This window comes from Thalia democratica, chromosome 1 (assembly GCF_965202585.1).
Source record: "Thalia democratica chromosome 1, ktThaDemo2.hap1.1, whole genome shotgun sequence".
Taxonomy (NCBI): domain Eukaryota; kingdom Metazoa; phylum Chordata; class Thaliacea; order Salpida; family Salpidae; genus Thalia; species Thalia democratica.
In genome coordinates, this window is record NC_139165.1 from 15,735,152 (window position 1) to 15,748,993 (window position 13,842).

The 13,842-nt window shown below is 25.2% G+C and overlaps 1 protein-coding gene across 1 annotated transcript; it reads right to left on the reverse strand.

The window, feature by feature from the left end:
* Positions 1-10,881: 10,881 nt before the first annotated feature.
* LOC145834267 (kelch-like protein 7) lies at positions 10,882-12,975 on the reverse strand. The gene is made up of 2 exons (XM_082941656.1): positions 12,765-12,975; positions 10,882-12,062 (listed from the first exon to the last, which is right to left on the reverse strand). The coding sequence occupies exons 1-2, from the start codon at positions 12,973-12,975 to the stop codon at positions 10,882-10,884; spliced, it is 1,392 nt and encodes a 463-aa protein (XP_082797782.1).
* Positions 12,976-13,842: the final 867 nt, after the last annotated feature.

Below are 13,842 nucleotides of genomic sequence, written 5' to 3' on the forward strand. Positions count from 1 at the left end.
TGTCACAGAATATAAAACTTACACTCTGGATGGCTTAATTAGTAAGAAACTGTTTGGAACATCCCTTATAAAAAAGTAATTGCTTTAAACTTTTACCTTTCTACTTATGTTTACTTGTTTTAATTTTACCTAATCAGGTTCCTCTATTTCATTTGTGCCTATGCATTGCTTGCAACTACTAGATTGAATATACCATCATGAACCTATCATTCAAACTTATTCAAGAAGTTATCTGCAATCTTCTGCTTAAGTACGCATTTTGGACAGAGCTCAAACATGGTACTCAGCAAGAAATATGTATTGGACTTATCAAGTAAGTATTCAAGAGAAATCTTGGTCTACCACTGTATTGAATAATAAACAAAATAAACAACTTTAAGCTCTAAACTGCCTACTTACGTCATATACAAACAATCTCTGTTTTTTATGATTTTTCTTTTTAAAGCTATGAAGACTTTTAGGTTATTTTAGTTAAAAGCAGGGACGTAGCTTGGTACGTTTTTGCAAATCTACAGAAACGTATAATTATGTGCGAAAAAACTTGCTTTTATTTCAGCTCGAAAAGACTTTGCTTGCTTTTATTTATGCACTCCTGATTGGTAATTTTGACATATATGAACTCTTTAGCATTCTTAGTGTCATAAAATGTTAAATGAATTAAATACATCCAATTTGTAACATTTAGCGCATTAAAGCTTCAATTTGTAAAAGCTGCATTGCATAATCGATTCCAATGGAAGCTGTAGATTAAAAAATCATAATCATACTTCTTACAAAATATCTTACAAAAATTTGCATAACTTTGTATTAATATTGACTACGTTAAATGTTTGATTTTCAAATATAAATTTTTTTGAGTTAAATTTTGGTATTATTATACTTATTTTTAATGAATGTTTTCTGGGTTTACACAAGTGGCATGACATATAGAGTCATAGAGGGTGTGGATCAAAATAAATTGCCTTGTATACAGTTATCACTCGTACTACAACATTCCATTTTTAATGTATAAACATAACTGCATTTTTTCAGATTAAATTCATTAGAGGTAGTTTAAATTGCTGTGTTCCCGCTAAGACGTGTTATTTTAGATGTTTTAGTTTTTGCAGATTGGTAAATTTTTTGAGCTAGCTATGTCTCTGATTTAAAGTAATAAATTTACAAAATTATTTTGACCCTGTTAATTAGTAGTTAGTGTATTCATTTAATTCATACGTAATGCATAGTACTTTTTAACTTTTTAAATTTTAGGTTTGAATATGACTAGTTAGGTATTAAACTATCTTACAGGTTGTTGTAAGCTTAAAAACTGTGAATTACACATTTATGTTTATGAAAGCTTGTTGTATAAAATAAAAGCATGAGAGAAGTAAAAATTTTGTGTACATTACATTATTTTACATGTTTATAAAATAACTACCGTTAAAATTTTAATTAAATAAGTTAAAAAAAATCATACTTCTATTTATTAAGTTTTCGCTAGTTTTATAAGCAGTTGAATTATTTTTTCGAGTACAAAATCTAGATATGCTAAATTTAACATTGTTAATTACAAATATTTATTTTTTGATGGATTTACTTATTTTTAAAAGATTCTTCTTAACATTTTCTTTTATCTAAATCGATAAACATTCAAATTGTCTTTGAATAAGTAACGAATTCTTTATTCTTATCTTTACTAATAAATTAGTTAAGTTTTTATGTTATGATCTTAATTTCAATTTGGTGCATTATTATTTTAATGAGGAATAAAAATTTAGTCAAACTATTCAACTATATAAGTATAGTAAACACGTTTTTTTACCAAAAGCATAAAAAAAGTTATGCTAATTTGTTGAATCAAAACTTTTATGTATGGAAATATTTTAGGAAAACTCGTACCGTTTCAACGAAAGTTACATGAGATATTAAATCAGTTAATTTTTTTTAATCGTTTTAACTGAATCGTTTTACTCAGAAATAATATAAGCACATAGAAAAAAGCAAATCGCATAAAATAGCCTAAAACATATTGAAATATCTTCAAACAGTTCAACAATTTTGTTGCACTCTGGTTATTGTAGTTACTAGAAGAAAACTCGTTGAGTATTTAAGTTTCAATGTAAATTTATTATAAATTTTGAGGGAATTAAGTTTGTATTTGTTAAGTATAGGTAACACTTAAAATAAATTTATAATTAAAGTAATTTATCTGAAAATAACCGAAACTAATTAAAGTCCTAATTATGAACTTTGACGCTGACAAAAATACATGTATTCAAGTTAAATAAAAATAATAAGTAGCAGCCGAAAAACCATTTATAGGTATCGTTTTTTTTTTACTTTAACCCTTATTTTTATCAAACAATTTTTAGTAAATTATAAAAAATAGTCAAAGTAAAAAATATCTAGTAGTTTATATTTGTTTTAGTTACTTTTTAACATGCTTAAACTTTGAGGTACAAAAGTTAACAAAGGTATCAACAAAATAGAAAAATGTGTGAATGACACAATTCACAACGTACTGTTTCCTGAGCTAAAAAGTTCCATTTTTGAGAAACCTATGGATATAATTGTCAATATGGAGAACGATAATGATGAATATTTCAAGAAGAAGAATTATACCGATGACTATTTCACGATGGGCGATTATAATGAAGAAACGGCGACAACGGATAAATTTATGGATGATTATTACGAGTTTCTACGAAATGTGTGACTAAAATGATTAAAATTTTACAATGGAGTAGTTATATATTTGTGTTTTTAACTTTGCTTTGATTGTAAATATAGTTTTCAATTTTTGGTTTTCTATATGTTTTCATAGAATTGAGTTTTTAATAATGTTTGAAAATATTTTACTGTTATTTTTGTGAACTTCTCTGCTAAGTATAATAGACTAAGTTAACAAGTTGTAATTGTTATTTTTATTTCTGTATTTTTAAATACTGTTGCCTAACTTTAATTGTTTTCATCTTTTTTCGAAGAAACGAGTACTACAATTTATAAAGGTTTAATTACAAATATCTAAAAACAATTGTTGATTTTAATCTAAAACATCGCTCCAGTCACTTTTCTTTTTTTTTGCATGCATTTATATTGTTTTGTATTTTTATGCTTGTATATATATATTTTATATTTAATATTGTTTGTTATTAAAACAATATTTTTTCAATTTTAATTTTTTTTTTAACGTTGTTTTTTTTTAAATATAGGGTGATAAGTTATTTATGACATTTTTAATACTAATGATAAGTTATTTATAATACATATTTATACAAGTACTGTATACAAATTGCAATTAGAATTACTTAAAAAAGTTTAAGGAATTATTTACTTTACAAAGATGTTGTAGTTATACAATAGGTATATTTCTTTAACAAAGATACTAATTTAACTATACGCTACTAAAAATAATTATATAAAGAAAAAGTTGAACTTCTATAAAACTCACAAAGTTTTTCAAATTAAACCAAAAGTAATTAAGTTCATACTTGAAACCAATGTACTTTTTTTTGTAATTAGATCGCATGATTAATTTTAAATTTAGCTTGGTCGACTAACAAAGTTTATACTGTTCCTCAAACCTTTATCTAAAATTAGCCTGGCGGAGTCGGAAGCTTTACGCAATTCGCTTGCCAATTTACTTTAAAAATAAAATATTTGCGGGCCTACTTTATTGATAAAAGTCTTCACAAGTGGCAGCTGTTTCAAAATAATTTTAGTAATACTTTATAAAAACACTTTTTTAAATCAAAAATAGCCATAGTAGAACACCAGTATTAGTTGTTAAGAACCTAGTAGCAAGTTTTTACTACAAAAAAAGTTATTATTTAAAAAATTTTTTTCACTAAAATGTAGTTTTTGGATCGCGGGCTGCAGTTTGCCGACCCCTGGTCTAAGTTCTGCAGCAAACATAAGAATATCCGTATAAATTAAACTATTATTAGTAATTACTAATAAGTTATTAACTTATAAAACTTTTTTTTGAAACAAAACTGTTAAAATATTAAAGTTATGAACTTTTTTTCAGTTTAAAAAAGCAAAATTTAAGTATTAAAAGCGCAACAACTTTATAATAAACAAATCTGAATAAATTGTTCTTAGTTTAATATAAAAAAACAAACAGACTTAATTATTTTTTTGTAATTTTTAATGTATATACAATCAGTGTTAGTATTTTGGCAATTGTAAAACATGCTATAAGCACCACACAATATATAGTCATAAGCATAAGCGATCATATAGTAATAAACATTAACTAAAAACATTTAAGATTATAAAAAAATACTTTTTTTAAAAATAGTTATGTGTTGTCGATTATTTCATTTAAATTAGAAACAATTCAGCTTTAGAAAATAAATTTACCGTAATTTTTCAAAATTTGTCAAACGCATATTTTAAAAACATATTCAACGAAAATTTAATGATTTCAAATACTTTTATTTCAATTTTTTTTAATTTAAAATCAGTTAATCAAATAGACTTACAGTAGTTGTTACAAACTGAAAAATATTTAGTATTTACCCATTTTATAAAACTAAAACTAATTTTTTAAACTCACTACATTCAATAATATTATACATGGACTACAAAACCAGTACTGCATTGTATCAAATATCTTGGAATTACCAAATTTTCAGAACACACGTAATAATTGTACTCTTCTAATATATTCGCTTTAGAACATCTTATCATTTTTCCATTGCTATCTTTTTTATATGTATGCTTAAATTTTTTATCAGTTCCTGACTTTATGTACTTTTCAAACTGGTTTTTACGTGGAGTCTTAGTGAAAGTGACTTTAGTTTTGTCCATAGCTTTAATTACTTTCAAATTATCAGAATCGAGTATCTCGTTAACGAAAACGAAGCTTACTTCCCTCTCTAACTCATCAAAACGTTCATCTAATTCTTCTTTGCTTTTTATTTGAGAAAAATCAACCGCTCTGTAAGAACTTTCTGTTAAATACACACCAGGTCCGTATATACCCTCTGTAGAAGGTTTGAAACCTTCGTTTAATATTCCAACAGCGTTATTGCAACTTGTACCGTGGAATAAAAGAAGATTGTTACTTTTATTTTCAACTATTTCATCAACATCACGTTTATTTACTCTATATATTTTAATTTCTACGACTTCCAGAGTAGTTTGTTTGCTTCGGTAGTGCTTCAACATTGTGTCTTTTAAACATTTCTTTATTATTTTGTAATCATTTTGTTTCGGTGACAATTCTTCTATGGAGTATTTTGAGTTTTCGCTTGTTGAGTCACTTTTAATTAATTCATTGTTTGTCGCTTTTATATTTGACATACTTTTTCGCTATAGCTATTAATTAAAATTCAATCTATAAAATGTCAATTAGACTAAAAATAAACACTGAATACCTACGACGTTTGAAGTTATACAAAAATATTATACCGACATTTATAATCTAAAATTACAAAAAGTAATCGAAAAGTTTGTACTTTGATGTTTAGTTCTAAGTTTATATGAAAATAATATTAAATGTATTAGTTTTTTAATAAAGAGTTAATAAAAGTATACGTTTTTCAGTCGTTTATTATAACAAGTAGAGCTTAAAAAACTGAAACAGTTTACGAAATTCATGATTTTCTAAAGTTATATTAGACAAAAAGCCTATTAAGTAAGCATATTAAAAAATACATTTATACTTATTTTTAACAGAATAAACACATTTAGTAACAACATAATACAAATACACTACTTTAAGTCTGATAAATTAAACTATAAAATAACGTTTACTCGGTACGGTTCTGAGTTTTGAACAGGTTTACAAAAAACCGATTAAAAAAAAGTTTCAAATTCTATTAGTATTTAAGCGCAGTTTTTGTCCAACTTTTCAATAATTAATTAGTTGTATTTGTTACAGTTACACAACAAAACAAAGCTATTATTGATAAGTAAGTAAAATGTTTAGCAAGACCTAGCAAAATTAACGAATTCTTTAAATGAAATAGAAGGCTAGAAAGGCTTCAAAAACATTTTACTACTTTTTATTGAAGGCTTCAAAGTAGAAATGAGCCATTAATAAGTATACAAAAATTTTCAACTATAACTTTAACTTAATTATTTTAGGTCAGAAAATAATTTATTGCAAAAGCTGCTCTACCATAATTTTTATTTTACCTTTTATTAGTAACAAAATTTTACATTGCATAACTAATTAGTATAAGAAAATAAAAGAAGTTAAACTGTTTGGTAGTTGTTTTAAAATACTTTATTGTCATAAAAGAAACTTTTTAATTAAATTAGTTCTTTAAATATGTTTGCTATTTTTTAAACCTATTGGTTTAGTTATTGTACCTAATTATGCCAACTTTAAAGAAATTTAAGCTTTATATGATTCTTTTTATTTAAGTATTTCTATTTTAGTAAAATAAAATAGATAAAAATTTATTTATTTTCTAAGCAAGTTAAACCAAAAATCGCAAGTTACATTTAATTTTACATATTTTATAAAGATAAAGCTTTTCGAACTCTGCTTAGCTCTGTTTTCAAAATGTAAAATCTTTGAATATTTTTTTCACATGTGTGATACAAATTATAGAATGCTATTATGATATTTTATCCTATAGCTTTAAATAAAGCTTAAGTGATTAAAATATTGAAAATATTATTTAAAATTTATTGCATAAAGCAACGTAATGTACAACAAAATACACAAAAATAAAACCAAGCATTTTACCACAGCGAATACTCAAATCATGGTTGGTAAGAAAGTTCATTAATAGTTTTAAATTTATTTCTAATAGAATTTTTAAATAACTTGTTTATACCAGATAGTTAAGTTGTAAATGAACGGGTTAAACTTTATTGTAAAGCATTAAAATAACTTATACTCAGTTTATGTTTTGTTTATTATTTGATTGTTAAGTTAGCTAGTTATTAACAAAAGTAGTTAATGATTAATAAATGCTTTTTATAAACAAAGTTTAGACAATACCTACTACAACTTCTTTTAAGAAATTGATTGCGTTTTTTCTACAGTTTTTGGTGTATTTTGGAATTTTAAAGCAAAAAAAAAAAACAACACACTAATGTAATTTTACTTTTTGAACTGTAAATTAATTATAGTTCAATTTAGAAAATAGTTACTGTTTTTTACTTTTGCTTCTAAAGACGTTTGACTAGATAACGTCTAAATTAATTATAACAGTGATGGGTTTGTCTTAATTTGAAAATTATTATATTATAATTTTAACTGCATAATCAAAATCTATGCACACTTTCTTGTGAAAAACTTGCATGAATTTTTATTTTTCTCCACTTAGCTTCTTTACAAGGCTTTTTTTGTAAATATCAGATTATTTAACATAGTGTTCTTTATGAAGTTTAAAGTTTTATAAGAAGGTGACTATCAAAAAGTCTGAAACGTTTTTGATGTTGTTTTTATTCTGTCTTAGGTTGGGAATTGTTTTTGTAACTTTCGCACTTTCTTAATTTTAACTATAAGTACGGCTAGTATACCTAAAGGTCAGTCTAGGTTGAAAAAAGCTGATTCAGCAATTTTTACTAAAGCTTTTTTTAATGTTATTTGTATTTTAGTTTTTTGAACTTTATGTTGAGAGTAGTTTTTTAATATTTGAGTGAGGTGGGTTAGGAATAAGGGTATAAGTAGGAAGAGAAGATAAAAAAAGCTTTAAAAAAGTTACTGACACAGCTTTTTTTTAGCTTCGATTGACCTTTAAGTAAATTAAAAAGTGTGATACTAAAAGTAATCCTCACCTAAAACAAAAACAACTTTTAAAACTTTTAGATTCAGTTGTAGACTTAGCAAAATTTATTCTAAGTAGTTTGTGTTTTCTTTTAAAACAATGCAAGGAAGTTATAGCAAAAAAAAAAAACCTTTCAAAACTATATACAATTTTTTTTAATTCGTCTTCCAGATTTGCCCTCAAGTGCCGCATATTGTGTAGAAGGCGAAGAATAAAATGTGATCCTCATTATGTCATCTAAATCTAAAAACGTAGAAAACAAAGATAGAAAGTATACTTTTGCTGGTATGTGAAACAAATTGTGACGTTTTAACTAAAACTACAGCTGCGGCCCGCGAATGTTTTTATTTTTGAAATTTGGTCTGCAACGACCAAATTCTTGCCGACCATACTTGTGAAAAGGCATTGATTTATTTACTCTGGAGCAGAGTTTCCCAAACTTAAAAAAAATTTAAGAAACAAAAAAAGTTCACGCCCCCTACAAAAGGGTTTCTTTAAAAACTACTATTGAAACCGATTAAGAATTCTTTAGGTGTCTAATTTTTGGGTATTAAATCTAGTGTATAAATTTTAACTTATAAAAAACAAAAGTTTGTACGCTTCAGTGCTCAATTGACATAAAAACTATCAGCGTTTTGACATTTTGTCGTCGACCCATGCTTTATTAAGATATGAAATAAAATACTTTAAACCTAGTAGTAGCCAGTAAAGGAAGTTAGCAAAAATAAACAGTATTTTGATATGAGTGCTCATTATTTGTATTAATAAACATGTAACACTATAAATTTTTTTTTTTGTGTTATCTTATTCTTTTTCATTTAATGAAATTATTTTATTTAAAAAAAAAAAACAAAAAGTTAGTCTATTATTATTAAAAAACTTTTTAAATTGCATTTTATTTAAAGGGTCGTTAAAAAAATTACTACTTAAAGTATATAAATTATTAGTTACGTGACAATGAACAGAAAACTATAGGGTATACAATACATTTTAACACAGAATAAAACAAAGTTCTTTTAGTTTTTAAAGCTTTGTTAATACATTTTATCTGATGAAAATAATAAATATTATGACATACCCTAATGTATAACGTTAAAAATTTGTTCTTAAATAAACATTGTTGTAAGTTTATTATAAGTCTAGGAGTAAACTAGAAATATTACGCTCAACAGATTACAATGGCATACAATTATTTAAGTATTATCCGAAGTATATAGTAAAAATATTTTTCTATATTAAACATGTTATTAAATAATTTTTATTTTATTTTTGATTTCTTTTTGTTAAATGACTCTTGAATGCAGGTTTGCAAGAATTTTTAAAATAAAGGTTTGTAAATACTAAACAAACGATCGTTTTATTAATTTAAAAATTATGCTCAAATTATTTTGTGGTGATTTTTATACAGAAATCTGTCAACTTTTATAAAAATTCATTTAATAGTAATTTATTTTCTAAAAAAAATTACATTGTTAAACAAGTAAAAAGTGCTACTTCAAAAAAAATATTATACTAATCTTTAACTTACTTGACAAAATTAATGTTTTATAGACTTAAGTAATTCATTCACAATCTTAGGTTTACGAAAAACGCTTATGTTTATTATTATCTAATTAAACATAAACTTTATTTATTTGCACGTCTTTTAATTCACAACAGTTTAAGTTTATTTCTGCAAGTATATAACTACCAAGCAACTATTTTTTTTATACAAATTAATAAATTGTGCTTTTCTTATATAACAATACATAAAATATAAGACATTGTTTATAAAGACCATTTATTTTATCAACATGTTTTAGTTGGTGAACGTTTTTTAATTAAATAGTTTTTTGCGGACCGGTCGTGTACGATTTTTTTTGATAAAAAAAATTTATAATTACTAGAACTAATTTAGTAGCTATTTGTACTAAAGTATATTTAAAAACTTTATCGAGTTAGGTAATTTTTTTAAACTCAGTGTGACACTTTTTCACATGCTGACTTTCTTCAACACGACTTGCTGAAGTTTGCAGCTGTAAAAACATTCACCTTGGCTGATTTACAGACATTTGTGCTTGGTTTGATAAATACCAGTGATTCTTATTTAAGTCATCATAAAATTCGAAACTACTTTAACAAAAAAGTAAAGTAGTGTTTTCTTAAACCAGTCCAAAACTAACTTGTCTACGATGCATTGAGGACGTCAAAATAAAATCAGCACTTTATGGCACTTTGAGAGAAAATATTAGTCTCTTAAGTAAAAAGTATTATACAATTTTTTTAAATTTTTAGACATCTGCTGCAAAGCTAAATCTAGTAATTTGTCTAACTTTGCAAAATTTTTATTTACTAATACACAAATCAAGTATTTTCAAAATTTTTTTATTGTAGTTTTTATTACATTATGAATAAAAGAGTGAAACTTTTTGTCAACAAAATAACATCAAAGCAAAGTTGTTTTTCTAGTAATATTTTTATACTATGGTCAGGTTTTTTATGATTATATTTTTGAATAGTTTTGTATTTTAAATTTAGTAAATTTTTTTTAAATTTTTAGGCATCTGTTTCAAAGCTTAATCAGATAATTTGTCAAATTTGGGAAAATTTATTACTAATAAATAATCTAAGTTATTTTAACTACTAAATTTTCTTTCAATGTTATATTTTTTACATAATGAAGAAAAAGTGAAACTTTTTGTCAACAAAAGCATCAAAATTATTTTCCTATGACATTTTACAATCTTTTGCTTAAGTTTTTTATAATTATATCTTTTGGATGGTTTTGTATTAAGCACTAAAGTTTTTGAACTTTTAACTAGTATATAACAATTAATAAATAATTATCCTAATTAGACTTCCAAAAAATACTCAAGTATAATTAAATATAATACTCAGGTATATAAATGTGTTTTATTTATTATACAAGTTCAACGAATAAACAAAAACATTAAGAGACTTTTTTATACATATATTTAACCAATCAGCTTATTAGTTCATTACTACCTCTGTTAATAAAAAGAACTAAAATAAAACTTTATAAAACTATTTAAACATTTATAAACTACAAATTTAAATAGGCTATTATTGCCGTTTACAATTTTTTTTTATCGAATTAAAATTTTATAAGCAAGACTAAACAACTTGTGCAAGATACTTTTAGATACTGAAACTAATAAAAGTTTTAATTATTCTGAGGTACTTTAACACAGCATCCAGTTTCTATATGGCCCGTGACTTCACATTCGTCTTCAATCCATTCTTCTGTGTCAATATTGTAAGAAATAACTTTAGATTTGAATTGTCTGAAGGCAAATATTTTATTTGCAATTGAAACAGCTTTAATTCTCGTTGTATAAAAACTAGAACCTGATGGTATTTCATTAATCAGCTCAAACGTTTTTGACAAACTGTCGTAAACTTGACAATGCATTCCGATGACATACAGTTTGTTCTTTATGGCTACTAAACTGTGGTCATCAGAACCTTCAACAATATTTGGCATGTCTGACCATGTGTCGGCTATATGGTCATACACTTCAACTGAGTTAGTAAGTTCTAACAAACGTCCAAAAACTGCATGATTTGCAATAACATATCCTCCAGAAACAACAATTTTTCCTTCAAAAACAGTGCAAGCTGCTATATATCTACCTGTGCTCATTCTAGAAATCTCATCATCTTGTAAATTTTTTGTATCGTACCGCAAGCAAGAATCAAGAACGTTAGAATCTCGTCCACTAATAATATAAATATATTTAACTAAAGCACTCACACAAAATCCATAACGATAATTAAATTCAAATACAAGTTCCAACTTTGTAGATTCTGCTGAATATTTTCTCATCATAACTATTTCGTTTGAATAAGCATAATCGATAATTAGTGCGTAAATTTCACCTTTCAAATAAACTGTTTCAAGAATTGATGTATTTTGTTTCAGTTCAGAAAAAGTTTCTGAAGTCTTTAAATTTCCTCCATATATTAATTTTAATACCATTTTCGAGTTTTCACAGCTTTCCCTTTCACAAAATATCATGTTAAAAAAGTTTTGGTTACAATATCTACTAGAATTACTGACACTGTTTTTCAAATACTTTTCTTCGTTATCCAAAATGTTTTCTATCACTTTTCTAGAACCTAAAATATTGCAAGTAGGATAAGTTGTTTGGTCTGATAAATCGTTTAAAGTAGATTGTGACAGCAAGAAAAGTCTAACTGTTAACAAAAGACTTTTTGCAAACTTGCTTCTTTCTTCAGTTTTGTAACAAATCCAGTTATCTGCTGCATTAAATACTTCAATTTCTGAAGTAACATGCAGTTCAGATGAACTTAGTATTTCTCTTATGAGTTTGAAATCTAGTTCTAAGAAGTTATTAGTATCCATTACAGTTGTAAAACAACGTTCTATAAAACTAAAACTTACTGCAGCGAGATTTTTCATTTTATAAATACTAGCAAGTGTGTAGTAAAGTGTAATTGAACGTTTATTTATATGCTTTTTTATACAACTAATTACATTGCTATCCAAGTTTACGTTGTAGTGTGGTTTTCTTTTTATAAGAATTTGAATGAACTCCTTTTTTTCTTCGCTTAGAACACCTATAAAAAGTTAAAAATTTTAACATTATAATCTATTCAATTTAAGCTTTTTATTTTATTGTTTTGCTAAAAATTTTTATTTGCCTACCAAAATGTAAATTATGTAGATTGGTGATTTATGCATGAAATCACTTTTGATGGAGGGGTCACTTTTACACAACAGTAAAAAATAATGTAAAACATTACCGACTAACAGGAAGTTTTAGGAGATAGCAGTGATTGTAAAGTATACAAAAAGTAAAAATGAAGAAATTGTTAACTAATTAATACTAAAAATAATTATAAAAAATAAACCGTGCAAACGTGACCCCTCGTGCACAAGTGACGCTTTGCAAAACAGTTTTTGTACAAAGTTGTCTTTGTGTAAAAGTGACCCTTCATGCAAGAGTGTCTCATCGTGCATATTTGACACAATCATACTTGCATCTACTTTAAATGCATTTCTTTAATGTTTAGAATACTTACCGTTAGAAGTTAATTGGGGAAAATTATTTTCACCAAATGACTTCATGCTGCTTTCCTTGCAAACAATAAGAAATCCTTTATCTTTAATACTTGTAGAATCTTCATTACTAGTTGATGAACTTTGATCAATGCATTCAACTGTGTTAAAGCCTATATCGCTTTCACTACAACAAATTGTATTTTTATTGCTTTTTGATATCTTTTTACTCATTTTTGAAGGTTTACAACACTGAAAACTTAATTGAGTAAGTTTTAAAACAATTATGAAACCTATACCAACTTTTAAAAGGTAAATTCTTACAAAGTTACCATTTCATAACTTTTTCTGGTTACTTGTAACAAAATTTAAGCATAAAACAAAACTTATATTATAAAAAAATTGTTTTACACAGCGCAAGATTTTGCATATTATAAACAGGGTTGCCAAATGCTTTCTGCTAATTTTTTTCAGGTTTTCAAAATTTCGTCCAGGGTTTTAAAAGTACACATTTTGGGTCTATTTTTAGTTTAAAGTTAAGTTTAAGGTAAGAAACGATTTTAAATGTATAAAAACATTGAAAAGAAACTTAACTATAAAGCTACTTAAAATGTGTTTTTTAATAAAACAAAATTTATTGTCACAAAACTTTTTATCTATATGAGAGACTTTCTTGTCAATTCGAAATTTTACTACTTAGAATGTTAACATTGTTAAAAATTCTAAATATTTTTTTGTTGATTTTTGTTCAAAATTCCAGATTTTTCAAAATTCCAGGCTAATCCAGGTTTTCTGTGTTTTCTTGATTGTGTTTGGGACTACTTTGTATAAGACGTTTTGTAATTTTGTATAAGACCACGAAACAATATAACAAAATCTCTATCTTAAAAATACAAGTTACTTTTAAAACTATATTATATCACTTGGCAAAATGAAAACTAATAAAAAACCACGTTTTAGTGCAATAAAGTATAAAACAAATAAAGAAGTATCAAATATAAAAAATTATTTAAAAAAACTTAAAACAATTAACATTTGTACCAATAAAAACCTTTAGTGAGCAATAACTATAAATAGCTTAATAAGCTTTAATCATTTAAA